Genomic DNA, 23437 nt, shown 5'->3' with positions numbered 1-23437 from the left:
ATAGATTCTATATCAAATACCTTGGGTAATTTGACAAAAATGCATATGTACCCATTCCTGTTCAATTAAAATTTGCATTGATAAGTAATCTTGCATTCCATAAAGACTGTAGAGCTCTGGTTTTCATACTTGAGTTATGACCCTCTTGGTATACATTCTTATTAAAAAATAGTTCCGAATGTTAGTATTGTTACAATGTTTTATACTACCCATGGTTTTGGCTTATTAATGCTGAAGCACTGAATTAGTAATAAAGTATATATTGACTTTCTTATACTGTAGTTCTGTCAGAATGTAAATTCAAATACTTGCACATGTTTTACAGCTAAAGAATATATTACTCCGTTCATTAGACCTGTAATGCAAGCTTTACTTCATATTATAAGAGAGACTGAAAATGATGATCTTACTAATGTGATTCAGAAGATGATCTGTGAATATAGTGAAGAAGTTACCCCAATTGCAGTAGAAATGACACAGCATTTGGTAAGGCTTTCTGGTGACTTAGGAAGATGTTTAATATGTGAAAGATTAATATTTAAAATTAAGATGGTTGTCCGTCAATCAATAGCTGTTGTTACTCCAATCTGCTTAAGTGCATCGATACACGTAATTTTCTTCCACATTTAGACTGGTTTTTTTCCTCAAAAGTGGCTTCATAACTTGAACTAAATGGAAATTTTAAAGAATGATTGTAGAAATGTTTGCGAAATCTTTGTACATATTTTTTCCTGATAGTGTTAATGAATTTTGATAGCACATTTTAGGTAGTCTCTACAATGTGACTTAGGTTTTCTGTTTTAAAATGGGAAATTAAAGAGCAGATTTTTAATTAAAAAAATGGTTTGAAAATAATGTTATTTTGTATGTAATGTGAAAATAAAATTGAATCTGCAGGAGAAATTCAGAGCTTGAATGGTCATATCTAGCAAGTTGTACTAATGGTTTCAAAAGCAGATGTCAGCTGAGTGCTTCCCTATTAAAGGCCCTGGCCTTGGAGTTAAAACTAAATTGTTTGCATGCCCTCTCTGGGAATGCCTGCAAAGTGGTCCAGTCTAGTTCAGCTACCAATTAAACCTTGTGTCAGAAAAACTTACTCATAGAAAATGTATTCTTTTGCATGGAAAGTAATGTCATTTATATCTTTTTATTCATGAATGGATAAAGGATGACAGCTCAAATAGCTTGACACTCAAATTTTATCAATCATATTTTCTTAGCAGAAATCCTCTTTAAATTGTGTAGAATACTAGACTTGCACAGTTGTTCATCTCCAAGCATGTTCTCATTAAATGACATACTTATGGGTTGTTTTGCTATTACATGCAGGCAATGACATTTAACCAGGTGATCCAGACTGGACCAGATGAAGAGGGCAGTGATGACAAAGCAGTGACAGCAATGGGAATCTTGAATACTATTGATACACTTCTCAGTGTAGTTGAAGATCACAAGGAAGTAAGTAAAAATTATTTTAAAGCCAGTATGTATTGTCTAATACACTGAAAGTCTTTTGTAGTTCCAGTGTTCCTGAGATTGTTATCTGAAAAACTGTCCTTTCAGCCTAAAAGATCTTAAAATAGGAAACAGTGAAGTACTTCTCATGCAACAAAGTTGTAACAGAGTGGGTCACATTTCTAACACAATACATGTAGAAATAGAACAGAAATGTTGCCACAGTATTTCCCGTAAGAATCCAGGTTCTTGTTCAATAGGTGGAAGCAACTTGTCTCTAACAGATGGAACTCTGTCAGCTCATCCGGAAAACCCCATCTGATTTAATGAGGTCTGCCCTTCAAAGAAAATATATAAAACTTCAGTTAGCTTTCAGCATTGCTCTCTGCAACAGAATCAATGTCTGTAAATACAGCTGTTGTGGCTATGCTAAATGATAGGGTTTTTGCCTGCCTAATCTGTACTGTAGAGTTCTACAGTGTGATGAAAACTTTCGTTATTTAGTTTTCTTGTACTGAATGGACTAACTTCTGTCCAGAGTACAGCTTGTTCAAAAGATGCTATTGCTGATTAAAATCCTTCTTGACAAAGTCAGCTACCTTTTTTTGATAAATACATTATAGTTTTTTAGTGACTAAACAGTTCAGTAATAAATAGTACTCTCAGAGCTCTGAAGACTTTACTAAGGAAGCAGCATAATACAAATTCTGAGTGCCCAAGGGCAGAATCCAGTGCTGCCATGCAGTAAGCCAGGGACCAGTTCGGCTCATTTACTTGTTGCTAAAGCTGCTCAGCAAGCTTTCCATGTACTTGTTTTTGTCAGCAAATTCTTGCTATCTAAATGAAAAGTTTGTGTAACAATATGCTAGTCCTGAGGAACTCAATTGTAAAACGTTGATCAGTAAACATGTATATTTAGAGACATCTCACACAGGATGACCAGTGTTGCAAGAAATAAGGTATTTAGCTGGCTAGTTTCAAATCCTGTTCTGCATAGCTAGGACCAGAAACTCAACCCTTATTTGTCCCTGTGCAAGGTAAGTTCCCTAAACAGGTTAATGACTGTTTTGTTAGCTGTTCCATGGACTAACAAATACTAATTGGGAAGATTGTCTGCATCTGTAGACCAGCATTTATACTGATTGTCCACATATGAACATCCTAAGCTAGGTTTGGGAGGTGGTTTGGTATTTGTTTGGTTTTGGTTTTGTTTTTTGAAATTTCACTTCTCTGGAACAGCAAATGCTTCCTGCAACTTCCATTGCTTACCCCTTCGATATATACATTTACTTACTGTGTTTTAATGGGGCTGAATTGTTGCATAGGGTTACTATCAGGCTTTTCTTGTTAAAGGATACCCTGTAATGAGATTCTTCCAATATTCAAAGAATATTCCAAAACCACCTCGTGTTAAAAGCTATCTTACAAATCCTTAGCTAAGAGTGCTGCTCTTATACATTTAGTGCTCTAAAATGGGAGAAATTTTGAATTGTTTTTAGAAGATTATATTGTATAAATAGAAACTGCTTTGAGTAATTTTATTTTAAAATAATGTGTTTAATTTCAGCTCCAAAGTATTGAAAACAGTCAGAAATCTTTTTGGTTTTTTTTTTTAGATTACCCAGCAGCTGGAAGGGATCTGTTTGCAAGTGATTGGAACAGTTTTGCAGCAGCATGTATTAGGTATCTGTACTTCTGTTGGCTTATTTTTTTAAGTGTATGGGATTGGCATTAAATTTACCTAGATTCTGTTTGTTTTAGAGTTCTATGAGGAGATCTTTTCCTTGGCTCATAGTCTGACCTGTCAACAAGTTTCTGCACAAATGTGGCAGCTTCTTCCTCTTGTTTTTGAAGTCTTTCAGCAGGATGGCTTTGATTATTTTACTGGTAAGTAATACAAATAAATCAGAAAGCCAAATGGTTTCATATATGTGATTTCAATCGTAAAGTGAATTGCACCTTGATTGAAAAGTTGGGAGAAAGAACACTGAAGCGATGTTATGCTTGAAGTATTTTATTCTGCTGTTTCTGCAACCAAACTTGTTTTGCTAAGGCATCTATGACTAGATGCACGCTTATCTTGACAAACATTAAGAAACAACTGTAATTAACTTATTAATACATAGATTTCAACCTGATTTTAACAGCTCATCTAATAAAACATGCAAACAATATCTGTGATCATTCTTCTTTTAATACAGACATGATGCCTCTGTTGCATAATTATGTTACTGTTGATACAGATACACTTCTGTCAGACACAAAATATCTTGAAATGATCTACAGTATGTGCAAGAAGGTAAGTAGATTCCTTTGTGATAACAAAACCTGTGATCTCTGAAGTAATACACTGTTAAACTGGGTACTTTTTTCCACAACAGCAGACTGTGAAACTGAAGAGTTTTGACATTTGCTCTTAAAGCATTATGCTATTTAACATCCTCTGTGATTCCACAAATTATTAAGTTATTGCAGAGAAATTTAAAGAGGTTTCATCAAATTTCAGATATATGCTTTTGCTAAAAGGGAAAAATAAATCATACACAACAAAAGCAGATTAAACAACCCAGGTTTTTGTACACACTTTTTGTGTAATAACACTTTGTGCATACGGGCACACAAAACATGCGTATGCATATTGCAAAAGGTAGATGGTTTCTTTTATTTGAGGTTTGTAGCCTCACTATGTCTAGGATACCACATACCATATGTATGCTAAAGGTCTTAAATCTATTAGCTAAAACAAGTGGAGTAGGGATGGAAGGTAAAGGGATAGGAATAGGAAGTTATTTTTCCCAAGTTCGTGCCAAGTCAGTGATGAAACCTGGGAGCAGAATGCAGTTGTTCTGACTCAGTCCAGTCACTTTTCGGCAGTATTTCTGTATTTAACTTAGCTTCTCAGCTCCTGTGTATTATAGGTAGCTGCCAACTGGGCTTTCTTTATCCAATCAATATGTAGAATACAAAGCTTTCCAACATGTTAACCCTATGTGAGGAAATGAATACTTCTTTATAAGATGGTGTTACTATTTTATAATCTCTAATAGTAGTCTGTGGGGATTTCAGTTTTCCATTTTGAAGATGTTTTAAATATTATACTGAATGACTCTTGCCAGCCTTTATTTGAAAACAAGTTGCAACCAGGCTGATTAGGCTGATTGTAAATACTTGAACATTTTGTATATATAAAAAAGAAAATTAGTCTGTTATAACCTCTTAGTGATTAGTGTTTTATTAGCTGAGCACAGTGAATCTTTAACACAGAAGTTTTAGGTATTGCATGGTCTCCCACTGGATATCCCAAATTTGTAAATAGAATTTTTACAAAATTTAGTACATGAATGCATAAGAAAAATGTTTGGTTTGTGTATGGAAATAAACCTTTGCAAAATGGCAGCTGATGCTTATACAGTTACTGTTGTAAGCTGTACCTCCATAGAGTTACTGATCATGTGTACATGTAGATGAGTTTTACCTGCATTCAGCAATGTTTCAGTCTCTAGTTGTGATACTGAGCCATTGCTGTAGATCTGGCTGCTTCGCTGATGGATGTATGGTAGCGTTTGTAATAGAGTGGGTAAATTTATATCAGCTTTTCAAAGCAAGGCAGTATATAGAAAATACTTCTTGAAGGGGTATCATCAACAGTAATTGTTATTTCTCAGGTTCTTACAGGAGTTGCTGGAGAAGATGCAGAATGTCATGCAGCAAAGCTGTTAGAAGTAATTATTCTTCAGTGTAAAGGGCGTGGCATTGATCAGGTTGGTAACAACTTTGGTTGCTATAACTAATATTTTAAAAATATTTTATTCTCAAATATGAATTAATTATGTATTAACATGAGTTCTGTTCCAAGAAGTTTGTGTAGTGCGACTAATAATCCTGTCCTCTACTTCAATGTTACTTAGTTAACAGCACTGCAGAGATAGTTATTGCACTTTGTCTCCAGAATTTAGGACACTGCAAAACTCAAGTTTTTTCATGAATCTGGAAAAGTACTGGTTTAGGAGCATCTTAGTTCTAAAAGTCGATTAATTATATTCTAAGTTAATTCTAGTTCATATTTTATGAAAATTATTCGATCTGTCAAATGAATAGCCTCGAAATAAAATAAGAATGAAAATGAAGTTCCTAGAATCCCAATTAATATCATAGAGGAATCAGGGACTTCCATTATGCACATCTGGAAGTTGGAATTTGAGAGATGAATTTGTGTGCTTCCACTGCACAAGCACTATATAATAGCTGTTTAAACATTTTTTGCATGCTTTTTAATACTTGCAGATATGGTCCCTGGAAACTTTCATTTTCAATTTCTTTGAAAGAAAATCTTCTGTAGTGAATTTTTTTTTTTCAGTGTGGCGTATCTGAAGAGACTACTCCTTTGAATATTCTTGGAATATTAGTAGTATCTCTTGACTTTGTGGATATTAAAAAAGACTAAGCTGATTTTTCTGGACTTCCTAGTGTACACATTTCCTCTATTTTTCATTTTTAAAACACAAGATTCTAGGACCAGGAATTGTATCTGTTGTGCATGATGTCACAAACCCCATGTGCTTGGAGTAGATTAAATCTTTTCACCTTTTCATTTCATCTTTGTATACGACTTCTGTTGGCAATTAAAAATTACTCCCATTTTATGCCCTCTGTATTTATGCGCCAGACTAGTTTTATGCCGTTTCTCAACTTTAGTGTGAAAGACACAACTACAAAATTTATTTTTGATCCCTAAATTTGTAACGGTTCTCACTCTTCAGTGCATACCCTTATTTGTGGAAGCTGCATTAGAGAGATTGACCAGAGAAGTGAAAACAAGTGAACTGCGAACAATGTGCCTCCAGGTTGCCATAGCTGCTTTGTATTACAATCCTCATTTACTATTGAATACATTGGAAAATCTTCGTTTTCCGAATAATGTGGAGCCTGTCACTAATCACTTCATAACACAGTGGCTTAATGACGTGGACTGTTTCTTGGGGTAAGTGTTTCTAATTTTGAAGATTGTCTGTGATACACCTCTACATTACCTGCTTGTAAAGCATAACAAAACTTGCAACTTTTTTACTCTTTTGTTTTGTAGACTTCATGATAGAAAGATGTGTGTGCTTGGCTTGTGTGCTCTTATTGACCTGGAGCAAATACCACAGGTTTTAAATCAAGTTGCTGGCCAGATCCTGCCAGCTTTTATCCTTTTATTTAATGGATTGAAAAGAGCATATGCCTGTCATGCAGAGCATGAAAATGACAGCGATGATGATGATGAAGCTGAAGAAGATGAGGAAACAGGTATGGAAACTGAAACATCACTGTTACTTTGTATTTTTCATTTTTTCTCATGGAGATGCCGAGTTCCCCAATTCCAAAAATCCGAAGCTGCAGTAGAACACTGGACATCTTTTAACCACTTTCAAGTATATCTGACTTAACTTTCCAGTCCCTTTTAAAAACTAACTTCCTAGGCTGAGGCTCTTCAAAGTCACATCAAGCTAGCATTTGTGTGTGGATGCTGTCATTGCTGAAAGGAATTATTACTGGGGCAATTTTCCTGTTTGAGTGAGGGGTCAGAGTCAGTAGAAGGAGTTTCCAGGAATCCTTCTAATCCATTATACAGTTTGGACTATATATTAGAAACTGTCCTGTGAGCTGCTGGTGTTTTAGCTGTGTATTGAAAATGACAGTTCTTGTGACTTTTTTCTTTTTTTTTTTTTTTTTTTTTCTGGACTAATGTAATCTCAACTTGATCAGCCTTTATAGACTTTTTTCTTCATACAGTCATTTCACAAACTTTAACATCTTTTGCTGTTTTCTTAATACGAAGTTCAAAATTACCTACAACTTCCCCGTACTTCTTTCTTCCACCTTCCCTTATACTCTGCTTAAGGTTTTAGTTCCTGTTCTCTATTTTTATCTTTCCATCATCAGCCTGGTGTCTTTGTGAGTGATTGTTTGGAAAGTTCCACACTCAGATGAAAACCAAGAGATATTCCTTTATCTACTTAAAACCCAGTTTCTTTTTGATCTCTGCTATTGAATTCTGGACTCTCCAGACTATTGTCATTATACATCATTCATACTATTACATTTTGTATTTCTCAAGTGTTCTTTTCAACAGCCCTTTTGAATGTGCCTTTAAAAGTGTTTTCATCAGATTATTTCAAAATTTCTTTTGAGCACAAATACTGCTTTGCTTAAAGTTTTATCAAGTGCTTTTCCAAACTCTCTGTATACACATTTTTCTATATACATTTTTGTGACAATAGAATTTTCCTTTCCCACTTACACAGTTGGTGTAAGTGAGGGAATAGTGTCTGGGGGGGGAAGACCATGGCACTAGGAGAGGAGTTAAATGAGCTTCCCCCTTTCTAGGCTGCGCTATACAGTTATCAGTTCCCATTGCCTGTTTTGCATAATCAGCCATCTACCTAAAGAGTTGTTCTTACTGTTCTTGAGATAAACTTTCTGTGTGTGTGATATTTAACTCAGAGGAATTGGGGAGCGATGAAGATGACATTGATGAAGATGGTCAAGAATATCTAGAAATTTTAGCAAAACAGGCAGGTGAAGATGGAGATGATGAAGACTGGGAGGAAGATGATGCTGAAGAGACTGCTTTGGAAGGCTATTCCACAATTATTGATGATGAAGACAACCCTATTGATGAATATCAGATATTTAAAACAATTTTTCAGAGTAAGTAACTTTATTTCTTTTCCTGGCCAACAAGTTGTATTTTAACTTAATTTTAGTGTATAGCATTGTAAACTAGAACCTGTTGAAAGCTTCCAAACAGGCTTTCCAATATGTGCTTTGAACAAGTTCTTTTTTTGGGAAGGGGAAGCCAACATTAAACTTGCAGAGCAGGGGGAGATGCTTGAATGAATGTATGGTGGGAGGGAAGAGGTCAGAGGTTGTATTAGTGTTTTTAACTGTCTTGAATTATGTAACCCTAACAGAGTATTATTCTGATTAAAACGGTAGTGAGTTAGTAAGCTTTGAGTTACAGAATGCTTTAATGAACACTTTCCTTTTGCTTATGTTTTCTTTGTCTTGTAGCAATTCAGAATCGTAACCCTGTGTGGTATCAAGCTTTGACACAGGGTCTTAATGAAGAACAAAGAAAACAATTGCAGGACATAGCAACTCTGGCAGATCAGAGGCGGGCAGCACATGGTATTTTTCCCCCTTTATACCATTAATTGCTACTTTCACTGTTTGAATGCTGTTTATGTGTTCAACAAGCATAATACAGAAAATGTCTATAATTCAAGCCTGATGATGTCTTCATCAAAGCAGGGTTGTTTTACACTCCAGAGATGTTTGAAGTCTCTTTAAGATTGTCAGGTCACAAAGTCTCAATGCACAAATTGTATGGCATTTCACAGGTGTAAGGAATGATAGAAATGTCTTAATGAAGTGGCCAAGTAAATAAAAAGCATATTTGTCATAATTGCTTGGACTTGAAAACAATTGATTTGATTACCTGAAGGTGGATGAACTCTAGGTATGGTAACAAACACATTATTTCCAGATGTGACCTAGTCCAGCTGGGATAGACAAGGATTCTATGGGTGGGAAAATACCAAATTAGGGAAGTAGTATCGATCTATAAAGCTACATTATTAAGCCTATTTAAATATTTCAGATTGTTATTCTTCAATACAGGTAATACAGATTTAAAAATATAGGAAGTGGGCAGATCTTCAGTTTTCTTTTTTCTTTTGCAAGTTTTCCCAGGTGTTTGAGAGTAAGCCAACATATATCACTCTCTAAAGTCAAGGCTGAATTTTGAGTGATCAGTCCAGTCTCATATCCTACATCTTATTGAGCAATTACTACAAGATGTTTCAAAACAGAAGTTCAGAAATCTTTCAATAAAAAGATTGGTAGTAAGAATGCACATTTTATAAGTAGTTTTTGTCAGAAAATAGTCTAAATGACCTCAGAAAGCTTGTAAGTGGGCAGAATGGTCCACTTTTAATGGTTATAAAACACAGTTTCACCGTGACCCCTGTCAAGCACTAGACATGATACTGATTCTTCCGTACTATCAGAGCATACAGATACTCCATTTAGGCTACCTACCACACATGGGGACATCCTGTTAGAAGGATTTGGAATACAATTCTCTCTCATTAATGTAGCTAAGAAGAATTTCCATAAGCTAAGAGATTTGTCTTCTGTGCACTATGGAGCCTGGAGGGAACAAAGTGATGCTCCCCAGGTCATGTTCTCCTTCAGCAGCCATGGCAACATTTTTCTGGCCTGTTTCCAAAGAAACAGAGACAAAATGCAGATCCTCTACATAGTAGAGCTGCCCTGTATTCACAGAAAGAGAGAGATTGCAACTATTTTGAGGTAGGAGAAAGCTCTTAGACTGGAAATAAGACATTAATAAGTGTTGTTATCTTGAGCTGGGAGTAATATAAACCTTCTGCATTATCTAGGATGTAGTAAAGGTAGATAGAAATACAGATTTCTGTCTGCTCTTTACCAACCTAATTTTCAGTTGACAATGTATTAGAGCTTGTAAAAACCAGTCTTACAGTAATCTTCAAAGGACGGAATATGCAGCTAGTAAAATGAGACAACTTGGTAGTTTTCTCTCAGAATTGTATTATATGGTCTAGTAACCTAAACTCCAAATTGCCTGCTTGGGTATGGGGGGAAATGCAAGTATACTAAAAAGTCTGTTTCTGGTGCTTCAGTGGCTGTTTCTGCTTATATTGAATTGAGATAGGAACACTGAAAATTTAGGTAACATCTGTGTACGGCTTTATTTTTACATGTGCTCTGTTACTGATTTGACTGAAAAGTCTACTAATGTTAATCAGAAAGAATTGGGTGCCTGTTTGCAAGTTCAAAAGTCCAGCATTCATTCAGGTCCTATTTCTGAAATGTGAAAATTACATACTCATGTCCAAAAGCAAAAGTGTGGGCTTTTTTAAATATAAATTCATTTAAGCATAGCTATAACAATATTGAGAAATTAAAATAAATAAATAATCAGTCCACCTGTTGTTTGGGGCCTGGCATGTTTCCACTTTGTGGGTGCTGATTACTTTCTTGGGTAACTCCAGGTTAAACCTGTATCTCTGGGAGACTCAAAACGGTCAGTTGTAAAATCTTAATCTGTCTTCCCCCCTACACATGCACTAAAATATCTTCCTTCTGTTTTTTTTTTTGTTTTGTTTTGTTTTAGAATCCAAAATGATTGAAAAGCATGGAGGATACAAATTCAATGCTCCAGTTGTGCCAACTTCATTTAATTTTGGAGGCCCTGCCCCAGGAATGAATTGAATTATCACTTTTCCTGCTACTGTGTGATTGTAGTGAAGAGCTTGTGTTCCTCCCAATAGTGGTTCCAGAACTGGTTCATGTTATCTACAACTCACTCTAAACTAATTGATAAATAGATTGGACAGAAGCCCCAGAAGTGGGACCTGATCATGCAACCTAATACTGGAAAGCAAACCAGAGGTTTTTTTGAAGATAGGAAGAATCTGAATTTAAAGCTTCAAATGACACACTTTGGAAATCGGAAATCAAGAGGGGATGTCATGAAGGCAGCTTTTCTTTTTCTGAGGAAAAAAATAGGCATGGGCTGCAGGACTATTTAAAATGTCTCATTTACAGGACAAGCTAGAAGGCAGACTTAATTTTTACACCTGTGGCGGTATGAGTATTTGCCCACTTTATTTCCCTTTTCTCCCTTGCTATTGGGTGTCTATTCTTTTAATGTAAATAAGATAAGGTAATCAGATAGCCTTACTTAATCTTCATCATTTCCATTTATCAAGATTGTTCATATGTAGAATATTGGACACTTAATGTAGCACTACATAACTGATAAATCTGTAAATGAATTAGCACTTTCATATTGAAACAAGCCTGCTAGCCTATGTACAAAAATAGCAAAATGTTTGCTGTTTATAAAAAAATAAAAATAAAAAATAAGGGATGTATTGGGGAAAATAATTTCAAGTTATTAATTTAAAATGAACTAGGAGTTTTGTACCTGGTGACTTTGTGGTGCAGTCACCTCTGGTTGTGACTTGAATTCGGTTATGTAAAAAGGGGTTAGTGATATTTCATTGCTGCTAAAAAAAAAAAACAAACCACCCTCCGTGTCCTTTGTTTTTCTTAAAGATCTCACTGTACAAGGTGAAATTTGGATACAAATGTGTACTGTAAGCACTGAGGAAAAAGTTATCTTCTCTAAAGCAGGTAAATAAGATGTGAAGTTCTGCTCTTAAGAGTCGATTGAAGTGTGTGGATGAAACATCTATATATGCAATCTATTAAAAACACAACAATTTAATTTGGCTAATCTGAGCTATGATCTATGAATGCAATTTTCCCCCTAATTTTGCAAAATATTCTTTTTCCAGCACATGGTAGTGCAGGTGCACTACTCTTGCTTTTCATTCCCCCTCTTTCTTGCACTCCCAGCATTAGTATGTGCTGTTGTCTGCCTCATCCAGACAGTGTATTTGAAGTTTTGCCAATCTTTCATTTTTGAAGCCACAATTTTCTTCCTTCAAAGTTGCTATAGTAACTAGTATTTTAGCTAGAGAGGCAAAATACAGTTCCCTCTGGGACCACTATCAAAACCACTGTATGAAGAAGCCAGCAGGGAGATGCTGTGAATGGGTTGGCTTAAATGCCCCCTTATTCTTTTCTAAAAGCAAAAATCCCTAGGTTTTTGATCTTGCCTTGAGATCATTGGTGTCAGGTCTTTTAAATCAAATGTTTGGGTTTTTTTTCTTTTGGCTGTTTTTATATAAAATGTCACCTGCTGTTACAATTGATATTAAACAAGCTACTTTAATTTAATGTAAGCCTCCAAAATTTAAATACAGGTTAAAAATAAACTGAGTTTATATCTGTAAAAATGAAATGCACATATATATATATTATGATACTCAAAATGCAGTCTTCAGAAAATTGGTTTGTGTGGTGTGGTTTTTTGCATCAGCAGAGTAGCAGGAATTCGTGGTTTGGGGTTTCCTTGACGAGCTGACCAGCACCATGCTCTGCCTTCCATTTGTTGCACAACTGCTAGCGTTTCTCTGGGCAGGTGTAATGGGTTTTTCCAGACACTCCTCTCTGGTCTGCCTTTCTTCGGCAAATACAATTCCCTGCGCACAGAGTGCTAATGTGAGAGACTGAGCCAGGACTATAATGCCACGTTGCCCTAGCCGAATACCAAAGGGATACTTTAAAAGAAAATTGTGGACTTAAAAGGATGGATATTGCACCTGTTGTGAAAAAGCCTAAAAAATTAAGCCTTGAATTAGAGTATCCATTATAGTAGTGGTATGAGAACCACGGTAGTACTTTTGAATCTTTAGCTGACTGGCCAAGTACATATAACAGAACTGGTTTTTTTGTAAATGTGTAACTCATAAGCACGTACAGGTGTACTCCGGCCTCAAGATAATCTCTAGACAAGGTTTTATTTTTGTAGAAAAAGGTGACAAACATAATTACAGCATGCCTTTTCCTGTGCATTCCTTGACCTTGAAAAATGCCCAGTTTGACATAAATCATTTCTGAACATCTGCTTGTTGGGTATCTGCTTATCTTGTTACGCATCCCAAAAAATGTAAGAGAACCATTTAGGACAGATGAGATGCTTTTGCCTCATGGCAAAGGATATGACAGAGCAGCAGTGAGAAGGGTTTATATACAAAGCAGATAAAAAAGGGAACATCACCAATTTAGTGCCATTGTCATATCTGGAACAGTTGTATTTTTCAAGTCACAAGTCAAGGGAAGAATTTTATCTTGGTGTGAGGAATACAGTCTTACTTCAAGGGTGCTTTTATGTGTTGTTAGACTGGTTAGCAAGGAGCATCTTTTTTAAGAATGGATCTAGAACTTTGCTTTCCTTTGCTCCAAGAAATGTATTTATATAAATTGCAAAACAATTTTGCATTGTTGTTGGTGGTGATAGTGCATTTTGTGATGCAATATATCAATTTCAGTGATACACTTATGTCAAATTTAAAATTGATCTTCCTCGTAGAACTTGCACTTAATCCATTCCATTTTCAAGGATAATGCAACTCTAAAGGAAGAGCTGGGAAATTTAAAGCCTCTGTTTTTTCTATTATGGAAGATCTCCTTGGATTAATAAACATCTAAAGCAAATCCTTATCTTCACTTATTTCAGTGTGGTGTTTTGAATGTAGCTGTATTCTTATGGGAGTCCTGTTCTAGTTACATAGCTCTAAGGTTTGTATTTTCCTCTCCAATTTATATTTCTTCAAGCAGAAATGTTAGGCATTACCACAGTTCTTTTAACTGTGTTAAATACAAAAGGCTTATGTCATACACTATTTTTTAAAATGTTGACATACTGGGTAAATTTAATACCCTTTTTTCCTAAATCACTGTCTTAAAAGAATTATTAATAGGTGTCAGCATAGTACAGCAAAGCTCTGTTCAAATCTCTTGTAGCCCAGAATTACTACTGCAAGATTGAAGAAGTCTGCAGTGGCTTAATTACAGAATACCTGACAATAAACATGCAGATGGTTTTAATTGTGCCTAGTAATTGATACCTGGTAAATTTTATGGGTTAAGTTGTATTTTTCTAAAGGAATTTTCCTCCTCTTGTGACTATCAGTTCTTGAGAAGTAGAAGCATCGTGAAGCTTCTCAGCACATTTTATCTTTGCACGTTTCTGTCAAGTTCCCTTTCAGTCCTTCCTCGGATGTACTTTCTCTTGCTAATCATTTTTACTTCCTGGGCCTGAATTTGTCCCCCAGTACCTTGAGATGCTGCTCAGAAACTTAAGCAGTTCATACTGGAGGCAGTCATACCCCCACTGATGCTGTGTGCGCGCGCGTCTGTGTGTGCGTTTTCAACACCAAAATGCACGGCTGCGTCCTTTGGAGTTTCAGCCACAAGACTGATGCTCGCTGATCACTCCAAGCAGTGCAGCCGAGGGGACAGCTCCTCAGCGGGTGCTGCAGGCTCCCAGGGGGAAGGACGTAGTTGCAAGGTCTCTATTAGTGGTGGATGTCTACATAGAGGTTTTGATTTAACAGATGTGGCCAAGTTCAGGTAATGCTGGTCCAAACTTTGTATGTTGGTTAAGACTTTACCATTTTCCATGACTTCGGCTACTAATTAATTTTTTTATCTCTGATATATAATTAGCAGGACATGAACACTGCTTCTGAAAATCTATGCAGAAGTGGGCATTTGGTTTAATTTAAAAAATGTAGTTGGGAAGACCACTGCAGTTCTGCAATTCTGCTCAATCCACTATTCTAGTTTTAACCTGAATGCAGTAGTAAAAAAAAAAAAAAAAAGGTTTATCAAAATTTGGGAAAAGCTTGGAAGGTCCAAGGCTCTCTGTATTATGCTCTTATGGACTATAAAAGCCAGAGTTGAGTCCCTTGAGCTGGGTTTTTCTCTTCCCTGTGCTCTGTGGGACCTTCGACATACCCAGAACCAGGAATGTGGAAAAGCTTAATCTGTCTGGTGTTATGGCACCAATTATAAATTACTTTGCAATCAGTATGTGCCTTATTTAACTTAAATGGTGTGTGTCACTGGCTTGCCTGATTCTGCCTTTTATAACTAGACATTCTCAGATGTTGATGCTAGGAAGCACTTCAGAATGGAAAATACTGAGTTGTAGGATTTGACCAAGATATTAACTTCAAGTAATCTATTAACATAAAGGAGCTGGTAAACCCAAACCAGAATTTTATCTGGAGTATTTCACTGTTACTGTACCTCAAATCAAACTGATGGCTGTAATTTGTATTTTGGGTGAAAGTTTCCCATTAGGAAACAGGAAGGAAAACCTGAAATCAAGAGAGGAAAATTGTTCTGTATTAGGCCTATTCAGGAATAAGCTATTTTTGGCTGTCTGTATGACTGCAAGAATTTAGAACTATTATTCTGGAATTACAGGCAAAAATTGTAAATGCTTTTATATGTCATGTTCAGAAAGGTCAAATAAGCCCTACAGAGCTGGGCATTTTGTCCTGTTAATGGTGATAGCTCATGTTAATTCCACAGTTGGGTTTTCTTGAAAAATCCTCTATCAAAATAATTGCAATACCCTTTAATTGCCTGTGGAGCTGTTGTTAAAGACCGTTCTATGTTTCCGTACCAAAGAAATCACGAAAGGATAAATATTCTCAAGCATAGCTTTAAGAACAGAGCCCTTATCAACAAGAGCTGAACTGAAACGGCAGCAGCAAATGACAAGGCTGGGGAAGGGCAGGGTGCTCGCTCCCCCCTCCGCCCTGCCCGCATGCCCTGCCCCGAGCAGCCCCTCCGCAAGGGCACCGCGGCCCTGCACCGCTCCAGCGGCCGGCCTCCCTCTCTCCGGCTCCAGCACCGACAAGGGACGGAGCCGCACGCACCGCCTGCCGCGGGCCCTCTCGCCTCCGCGGGTACGGCGGCGCCCCGGGCTCAGCAGGACGCGCCGCGACGGCGGGGCCGGGGGCCGCGGGCGGGCCGCGGCCGAGCCAGCAGTACCTCCCGGCTGGGGCCCGGCGCCCCAGCTCCAAGCGCCCGCCTCCTCGGGCCGCGCCACTCCATCCCCACCGCGGGCGGCCGCACTGCCAGGGGCAGCCGCCTCAGGGCGCGCCCGACCCCCCGCGCTCCTCTCCCTCGCTTCCTCCCTCCCCGCGGCCCCCGCCGAGGGATCCGCAGCCTCCCCGAGCGCCGCTGCCGCCCTCCCCGGGAAGGAAATGGCGCCGGGCTCCCTCGCTCCCCCGCTGACGCACAAGCGTCTCGATCCCCGCGGTACAAAATGGCGGCGGCGGCAGCCCCGAACCCAGCATAACCGAGACGCCATGAAGCTGCGGGGCGGGGCCCCGGGCGCCTAGCCAATGGGCATTGGCGCGGGGCCTGGAGGCGGCCAATGGTGAGCGCAGGCAGTGGCGCACGGCGCGGCGCGCCCAATGGGAGCGGCGGTAGCGCGGGGCGCGAGGCCCGCCCGCGCGGCTTGGGGCGGTGCTGAGACGGGCGGGCGCTGAGGCGGCTGTTTCCTGTCCTGGTGCATGGTGGTCGGACGGAGGAATTGTTGGAAAATTTCTCGGCGAGGTTAGTATATAAATGTGTTTTTACCCAGTGTGCCTTATTCTAACCACCGCCATCTCCGGCTGGGGCCGTCGCGCCGGGCCGCTGGGCCGGGCCTCGCCCTCCGCGCCGCGCGCAGGGAGGCGGCGAGGGGCAGCGAGCGGGGGCAGCCGGGCAGCGCCGGCACCAACCGACACGAATAAAGCCGCGGCTCCGCCGCCCGCCCGCTCCGCGCGGCCCGGCCCCTCCCCCTCCCGCCGGGCCTGCCCGCGCCTGCCCGCCGGCATCCCGCACCGCGGGGCGCGCCGGGCCGGCCACCGGCTGCGGCCGCCGCCGTCCGCTCGCCGTCCCGGGCGGCGCCCCCGCCCTCGGGGGGCCCTGGGCGCCCCGGCCGCCCGCCCCATCGCGGGCCCGGGCCCGGGGGCGCCCGTTAGCCGCTGCGTCACGGGCGGGGGCTGCCGGCGTGGGCGCGCTTTCCGCGCGGGGGGCGGCGGGCAGGGAGGGGGGCGCGGGGGCGGCGGCGGGCAGAGCTGCGGGCGGCCGGGGGGGCGGTTCTGGCGCGCTCCGTGCCCTGCTCCCGCCCCGGGGCGCTCGGCGCTCGCTGCTGGCGCTCGCCGTGCATAAATTTGGGGGTTAATTTATTTTTACGTTTTCTTTCTTTTCCTCCCCGCCCCCCCCACCGTGATACTTCCATTTTGACGGAGGGCAAACTTGCGAAACGGGATTAGAACGATTGCCTTCAGAGCTCTCGGCCTAACGTGCGGCTTGATATGCACACGTTTGGGAAGGAGTAATCCGCTGTTCTTGCACGAAGTTGCTTTTTTAAGGTTGCTGTATTGTAGTGCCGTGAGCGCGGCTGTTGCCGTGCTAACACAGGAGAAGGTCCTTGCACGGAGCTTGTGAAATCATCTATTTATTTTATCTCTTTCAACTCACCAAAATACCATGCAAAATAATTTTAAGCGGTTTACAGCCTGTTCTCTCTCGTTGTTTCTTTCAGCCTTTCTTGTCTAGAACTTTTAATAGAACAGGATAACGAGAAGCTACTCCTCTAGAAAAACTACCTGCAATAACGCAAAGATCATTTTCTGATAAGGTCTTACTTGTGGTGCTTGTTCGTTAAGAAAAAGTGACTTCCATGCAAGTTAAATTTTCTGTTAAAACAAGCCTATGGTTGAGCAGCTCAAGTTATGTATAAAATCTCTTAAGGGTTTGTTTTGAATTACCAAAGAATTACGTTTGACCTCATATGCAGAGTGGTAACAGTACTTTTAAGGAGCATTATTCCTGTTTCCAGTGATACAGAAACTTCAACCTTACAGTCCTTCAAAGAAAATGTTTTCTCTTGTCATACAGTTTTCTCAAGATTCTGCTTCAGGTGTTGTAAATCTGTTATGCTGTAGAAGACCATATACCAGATATTTCTGTTGTAGCTTCAAGGTGGTCGTACCTAAGACATTAAATTTGTTTGTCCTTAACTAGTAGCTTTTTCAGAGAAGTAGTATGTGTGTAGTGTATTTCAGCTTCTTTGCGTAAGTGTACTTGCCATACAGCTTTAGAATGGCAGAGCACAACATAACCGTGTTTTCATGGCTTGTTTGTATTTTCATGCATTAAAGTCTTGAGCTTTCAAGCTGTATATATGTGAGAAGCTATTCATCTGAATCATTCCAGAAAATGAAACTTGGCAATACGTAGTCATACATGGTGGTTTTGGCAATAGATTACAGCTTAAATGAGATGTAAAAATAAACATTGTAAACAGTTTTGAGAAATGTCTTTCAAATGGATTGCATAATTTACATAAACTATTCTCATTATTGTAATGAAATAATGTTTTCTTTCTGGTATCCTATCTGAGGAAGAGTTATTTTGCCTTGTATTAAAGGCTCAAATAAAGCCAATGCTTAAGTGTAAAAGTTTCTTTAGCTAGAAAGTCACACGGGCTTCACTCTGTCTTCATGCCTGTGTAGCATTTGGTGCTTAAAACATCAAAATATTTGTGTCATGAGCTGGCAGTCCCTTTTCTGGGAGGAGATGGGTGCAGTGATAATAAAGCAATGAATATTCCCTGGTAAGGGTTGACACAATTGGGCTGTAAATTTGGGTTTGTTTCTAGAGTATCTCAAATGATGTACTGCTCCAGCTCAGCATGCTGCTGCTGGCCCACGCTTTGCTGTCCTGTGCTGTCCAGGAGAAGGGAATTGGTAGGAGTTTGAGCAGTGGACGGGTTTAAGCAGCAGGCTGCTGCTGCTGGGCCCGCTCACGGCTGTGCTTCTGGTGGGCAGGCTGCCTGCGGGCTGCTGCCTTGCCTACAATTCTGTTGGATGTGCGGAGAGATTAGGCTGAGGTTTTCTCAGCTTAAGTTTGGTGGTGGTCATGGTCTCTCCCTGGACTCCATCTTTTCTGGGCATTCCTTAAAACATCATGCGTGTATGTGTGTATTCTTATGTAGACTTATGTATTGGCCTTAATAAAATGTATGGTTTTTTTTTTAAATAAAGCTAAAAAGACTACAGTTTTGAACTGGGTCGATTCTTTTACAGTGTAGTTTGGCTTCATTTAGAGTGCAGGATGTTGATCATTCCTTGCTGATGCATGCAAGTCTTGGCCTTAAGAGTTTTGGGTTAAAACATGTTCAGCATAGGTGGAGTCTTTGAGAAACACTGTTATTAAACTCAGGAGTCTTCAATTGGCACATGTGAAACTAGTTGTTTTCTGAAGTGTAGGGCTCAGCTGAATTTGGATGAGTTTCCACACACAAAGCAAACAGCACATTCCTGATAATCAGGGCAATCCCTCCACTTTTAAGCATTGCAATGGACAGAATGCAAATACTCATGAGGAAGATCTAACTTGTCTCAATGCTCTTGTAGTCAGATTCCTTCATTACTCTTTTCCTGTCTGCATTTTGACTTTCACCCTCTTCCTTGGTCATCCACGTGATTTCTGTTTCCCATGCTATCTTTTGTAACTCCTGCTGCCTCTGATGCGTATGTACATACCATAGCATCCCAGGCCAACTTTTGTTTGCCTTTCTTTGCCACTGGCTTTTTTCCTGTATTGTCACATCTCTTGCACGTTTTTACAGCTCATCAGCATGCTTTCGGCTCTTTCTGCATTAATAGGTGGGCAGTTTGTTTTTTTCATCTCTTCTATGCTGCGAGGAAATTGGTGCACCTGGTAAAGAGAGCATGAATTGGGTAGCCTACTCCTGTGCCTTGTGCCACAAGATCCCAAAAGATTGAAGGAAGGTTTCTGCTTAGCTTATGGATCCCGAAGATGGATCGTGATCCTAAGAGATGGATCCTCTTCTGGAATCTGAGAATTCAGCTCTGAAATGCAAGTTCCTGTAAATAAAGGTGTGCATAGGTATTGTTCTGAGGATGGAGTTGAGGAATCTGAGGGAGGTGCCTGTCCATGGACACCACATTTCTGGGCAAGGAGGGGAAGGAAGCCCTATGGGTTTGGTCCTCTGGCTCTGTGCGCTGCGCATTAGCAATTGTTGATCAGTTACTCAAAAATTGAATTGGACTAAATTAGTGAATGCTTCCAGAGACTTAGTCTGCTAAAATTTTCTGGGTTACGCTGCTTTTTTAATTGTATAGTGGGATTGTACTTTGCTCCACCAAGATAACACTTGTTAAATAAATGAAGTTCTCAGTTTTGAAGGGAATTTACGGTTCCAGCAAGTTCTGCGATACTCAAAGTTGACATCACGAGTTACACTTAAAACTACTTAGTGCTTCCCTCAGTCTGTATTTTATTGTCTGCTGAATGTTTTCGTCTGTATATGCTTCTTGAGGGGAAAATTGTGTTACCTGCTTAACGCTCTTGGGCTTCATTTCTGATGACAGACTTCTCTAGAATTGGAAGATGGGTCTGTATTTGCAAGTTAGTTGGTGTTGCCTGTATCTTAAGTATATTCATACTGAGCTAACATGGTATTACGCAGAGCTTCTTAGAATATACTTAGATGTACTGTTTTTCAATTTACATTTGTAATCTGTTTTTTTTGTAATTCAGGGTAAAGGTTGGCAATTCAGTAGGCTGTCCATTTAGTTCCTGAAATACAAGCATAGACTAAAATACTGCTGTTAAGTGTCATGGCTAATACTGATACATCTGTAGTGTAGTTATCAGATTACTAATTAACTCATAACCACACAAAACAACCCACTCAAAATTCCCTGTTTTGTTGGCAGTCTCAGCGGATTTGCAGGATTTGAAGGGGCACAGCCAAGATTAATTGTTTTGGTGATGCAAATTGACACTTTTGTGATTTCTTGACAATTAAGAGAGAAGTCTGTTTGACACAGAAGTAAAACATGGAGAGAAATAGTTGGTCTCAATTTCTTTCAGATTTTCAGGCCTTAAGTATTCACCTATTCACCAAATGTTCCTTGTTTTATTTAAAACACTCACCAATATAAACGGGGGTTTTATGATACAAGGATTAAGTAGTCTCCTGAAGTGCTTCAGAAGTCAACTGTATCTTTTTTTTTTCCTTTTTACTGCAGATAGGCATTACTGCTCATTTCTAGGAGTAATTTGAATACAATTGTGACGTGCATCATCTGGATGCCTTCTTTATATAGCAAATATTTTGTGTATATGTACTTGATGGTAAAAAACAAACCCCAAAAGCCAGTAATTTTGAAAACACATAGGTTCATTGGTTAAGTGCTTTAAGTCTGTTTCTCACTTTGTGACTTCCAGGGGGAAAATCCACTTGGAATCAAATCTAGTGCTTTATCTCACTAATGTGTGCTGAAAAATTATTTAAAGGTTGGGTTTTTTCAGCTTGGTTCATCGTGTTCTAAGTTTTTCAAGTATAAAACAGAAAATCAGATCACCTGCCATAGGTTCAGCTTTTTTCTGATCTCAGCCCCAACATTCAGTTTGTGAGCGTGTGCATTATAATTATTCATCCTTACTTTTTTAAATATTAAGCCAAAAATAATGTATTACTAGTCAGTCTGCACTAAAGAAATGGGTTTTTTTTTTTAGAAAAGAAGGTATGCCTCAGCATTGATAATACAAGTTTGGCTGGGAGAGAAGAAATGTGTCTTAACTTTGAGCAAGGAATACCATGAGTTGAGAGAAACTTGCTGGCTCGTTTTGGCAGGTGAGTTACATTGTTCCTGTCGCAGTACGCCTGCAAGCCATTCTATGCACACACACTAGTATTCCGAATGATGCATAGGTGTTTTCAGTCATATTTGAATTTGATGTTTTGGTACAGATTATATGGCCCTTTCTCATGCTAAACCTATGCAGCAGTGTACTAAGAATAACTGTCTCATTAGTGCATTGATCACTGACCAGGTGCATTGGTATACTTTTTTGTCCTTTAAGAAGGCTTTCCAAATCCTGGTCTCTGTACCTCTGCCAACAGTGCTGTATGGATCTCAATTTCTTGTTACCTCCTGTGCAGGATTTTTGGAATCGGATCTCTTGGAAGACTCCCAGATCTGTTTCAGATCTCTGGCTCAGGAAGCCGTGCTGGTCATGGGGGTAGTTACTTGGAAGCAGTGCTGTTGTAATAGTGCCACCCAAGGCAAACGTGGTCATTGAACTAAGCATTTGCTGGTGAGGTGCTTGTCCCAGAGCTGCAGCGTGAGTTTAATTAACTTTCTGTCAGCACTGCTGACAGTTAATAAACTGATGGAATGACTCTGACCTCCATTGATTAACCAGTAATTTCTTCTCTAATATGTTCAAGAAACATGTGAAGTTAGTAGTCATATTTGGGATCAACCTGAGTCTTCCGCACACATGTAGGACTTCTTGGTGGGTGGCTTTCTGATCTGCCTGCGTTTTTTTAAGTGCCATACATTTGAAAATCATAGCATCCTTAGTATTCCCACCGTGTGAAATTGTACACATATGCATAATCTCGTAGTCGTAGTTAGAGTAAGGATTTGTAAACATTCTTTATTTGCATTGGTTAATCCAGTTTTTTTTTTTATAAAATGCAAGCATTGATTTGGGCAATATTTTTAACATTCATGATTTGTAGATGGAATTCATGATGTAAACTGAATGTATGGTGATGACTTTGGGGAGAAACAGGGCTGGAACATAAAGTAAATATGTGATCTCACTGCTCACGCTGAAGTCAAAAGAATTGTGCTTGGTTATGGCAGTGATAAATTTGGTCTTGTGTTTATATGTTATTTCTGAAGAGATGCCAAAGTCTATGGCAGTGAATTAGTCTTGAACTGCATTATAATCAGGATGTATCTCTGGTGGGACAGAAAGGTTGAAATACTGCAAAAAGAGTAAAAAGAAGCTTTGAGTTTGACTGCAAACCTTTGCTTTGGGCAACATGAGTCTCTGCAAGTTAGCTGTGCTGCCACTTGGAGTGTATACATCATGCTTATGCAGTTGACAGTGCTGTCAGTCTTGATTAGGTTCTTCTCCAGGGCCAGGGTTAGAGCCCGTGGTTCATAGTTCGCAAAACTTCTTTGCTATCTAGAAAATAATTGTGTAATTTGCTATTAAATTGCTTATCTTACCCCTCTATCTGAATCCAGCTATTGTTACAAGATTCTTTAGTAGAGGTTTTTGTTCTGGATTTCAGCCTTGTTTCCATTTTATACAATGGATGGTTAACGTGTTTGAAATTGCTGTTTAATCATGTTTTGCTTGCCTTTACAAAAGCCCGGAAAAATACAGTAAGAAAAGTTAAGATTATAGGAGAGAGCACATAGAAATTTGGAAATGCCTAACATTAAGTAGTTAAGTTTATTCACTAAAAGTCAGTCTGACTGATTTTAGCATGAAATCAATGTTTCAGTGCAATAGTAAAATATTGAAAAAGGTAAGGGCTGTTGATGAAGAAAGAAAGCCATTTCTCATCTGTTGAAGCATTTGATTAAAGCATCCACAGGATCTAGATTTAATTTCTGATCCTGCTACAAAT

The 23437-nt window shown here is 39.4% G+C and overlaps 2 protein-coding genes across 3 annotated transcripts in view; both read left to right on the top strand.

Annotated features, from left to right (window-relative positions):
- The window catches only part of IPO7 (importin 7), a 36987-nt gene extending 23370 nt beyond the window's left edge, over positions 1 to 13617 (top strand). Inside the window, exons 15-25 of the mRNA XM_059825854.1 lie at positions 326 to 486; positions 1330 to 1458; positions 3072 to 3138; positions 3217 to 3342; positions 3657 to 3754; positions 5121 to 5216; positions 6216 to 6436; positions 6539 to 6744; positions 7942 to 8148; positions 8512 to 8628; positions 10658 to 13617. Coding sequence (XP_059681837.1) covers positions 326 to 486; positions 1330 to 1458; positions 3072 to 3138; positions 3217 to 3342; positions 3657 to 3754; positions 5121 to 5216; positions 6216 to 6436; positions 6539 to 6744; positions 7942 to 8148; positions 8512 to 8628; positions 10658 to 10755 — 1526 coding nt within the window. The 3' untranslated portion in view covers positions 10756 to 13617. The remainder of the gene's footprint in view (positions 1 to 325; positions 487 to 1329; positions 1459 to 3071; positions 3139 to 3216; positions 3343 to 3656; positions 3755 to 5120; positions 5217 to 6215; positions 6437 to 6538; positions 6745 to 7941; positions 8149 to 8511; positions 8629 to 10657) is intronic.
- An 8002-nt stretch (positions 13618 to 21619) lies between these two features.
- Positions 21620 to 23437, top strand: part of ZNF143 (zinc finger protein 143) — a 36143-nt gene continuing 34325 nt past the window's right edge. For both annotated transcript variants that reach the window (XM_009809820.2, XM_009809818.2), the window contains exon 1: positions 21620 to 21637. The gene's annotated coding sequence lies outside the window, so the exon portion shown is untranslated. The remainder of the gene's footprint in view (positions 21638 to 23437) is intronic.

The sequence above is a fragment of the Gavia stellata genome, chromosome 17 (assembly GCF_030936135.1).
Source record: "Gavia stellata isolate bGavSte3 chromosome 17, bGavSte3.hap2, whole genome shotgun sequence".
NCBI classification, from domain to species: Eukaryota; Metazoa; Chordata; class Aves; order Gaviiformes; family Gaviidae; genus Gavia; species Gavia stellata.
This window is presented reverse-complemented; position numbering and strand designations above follow the sequence as displayed.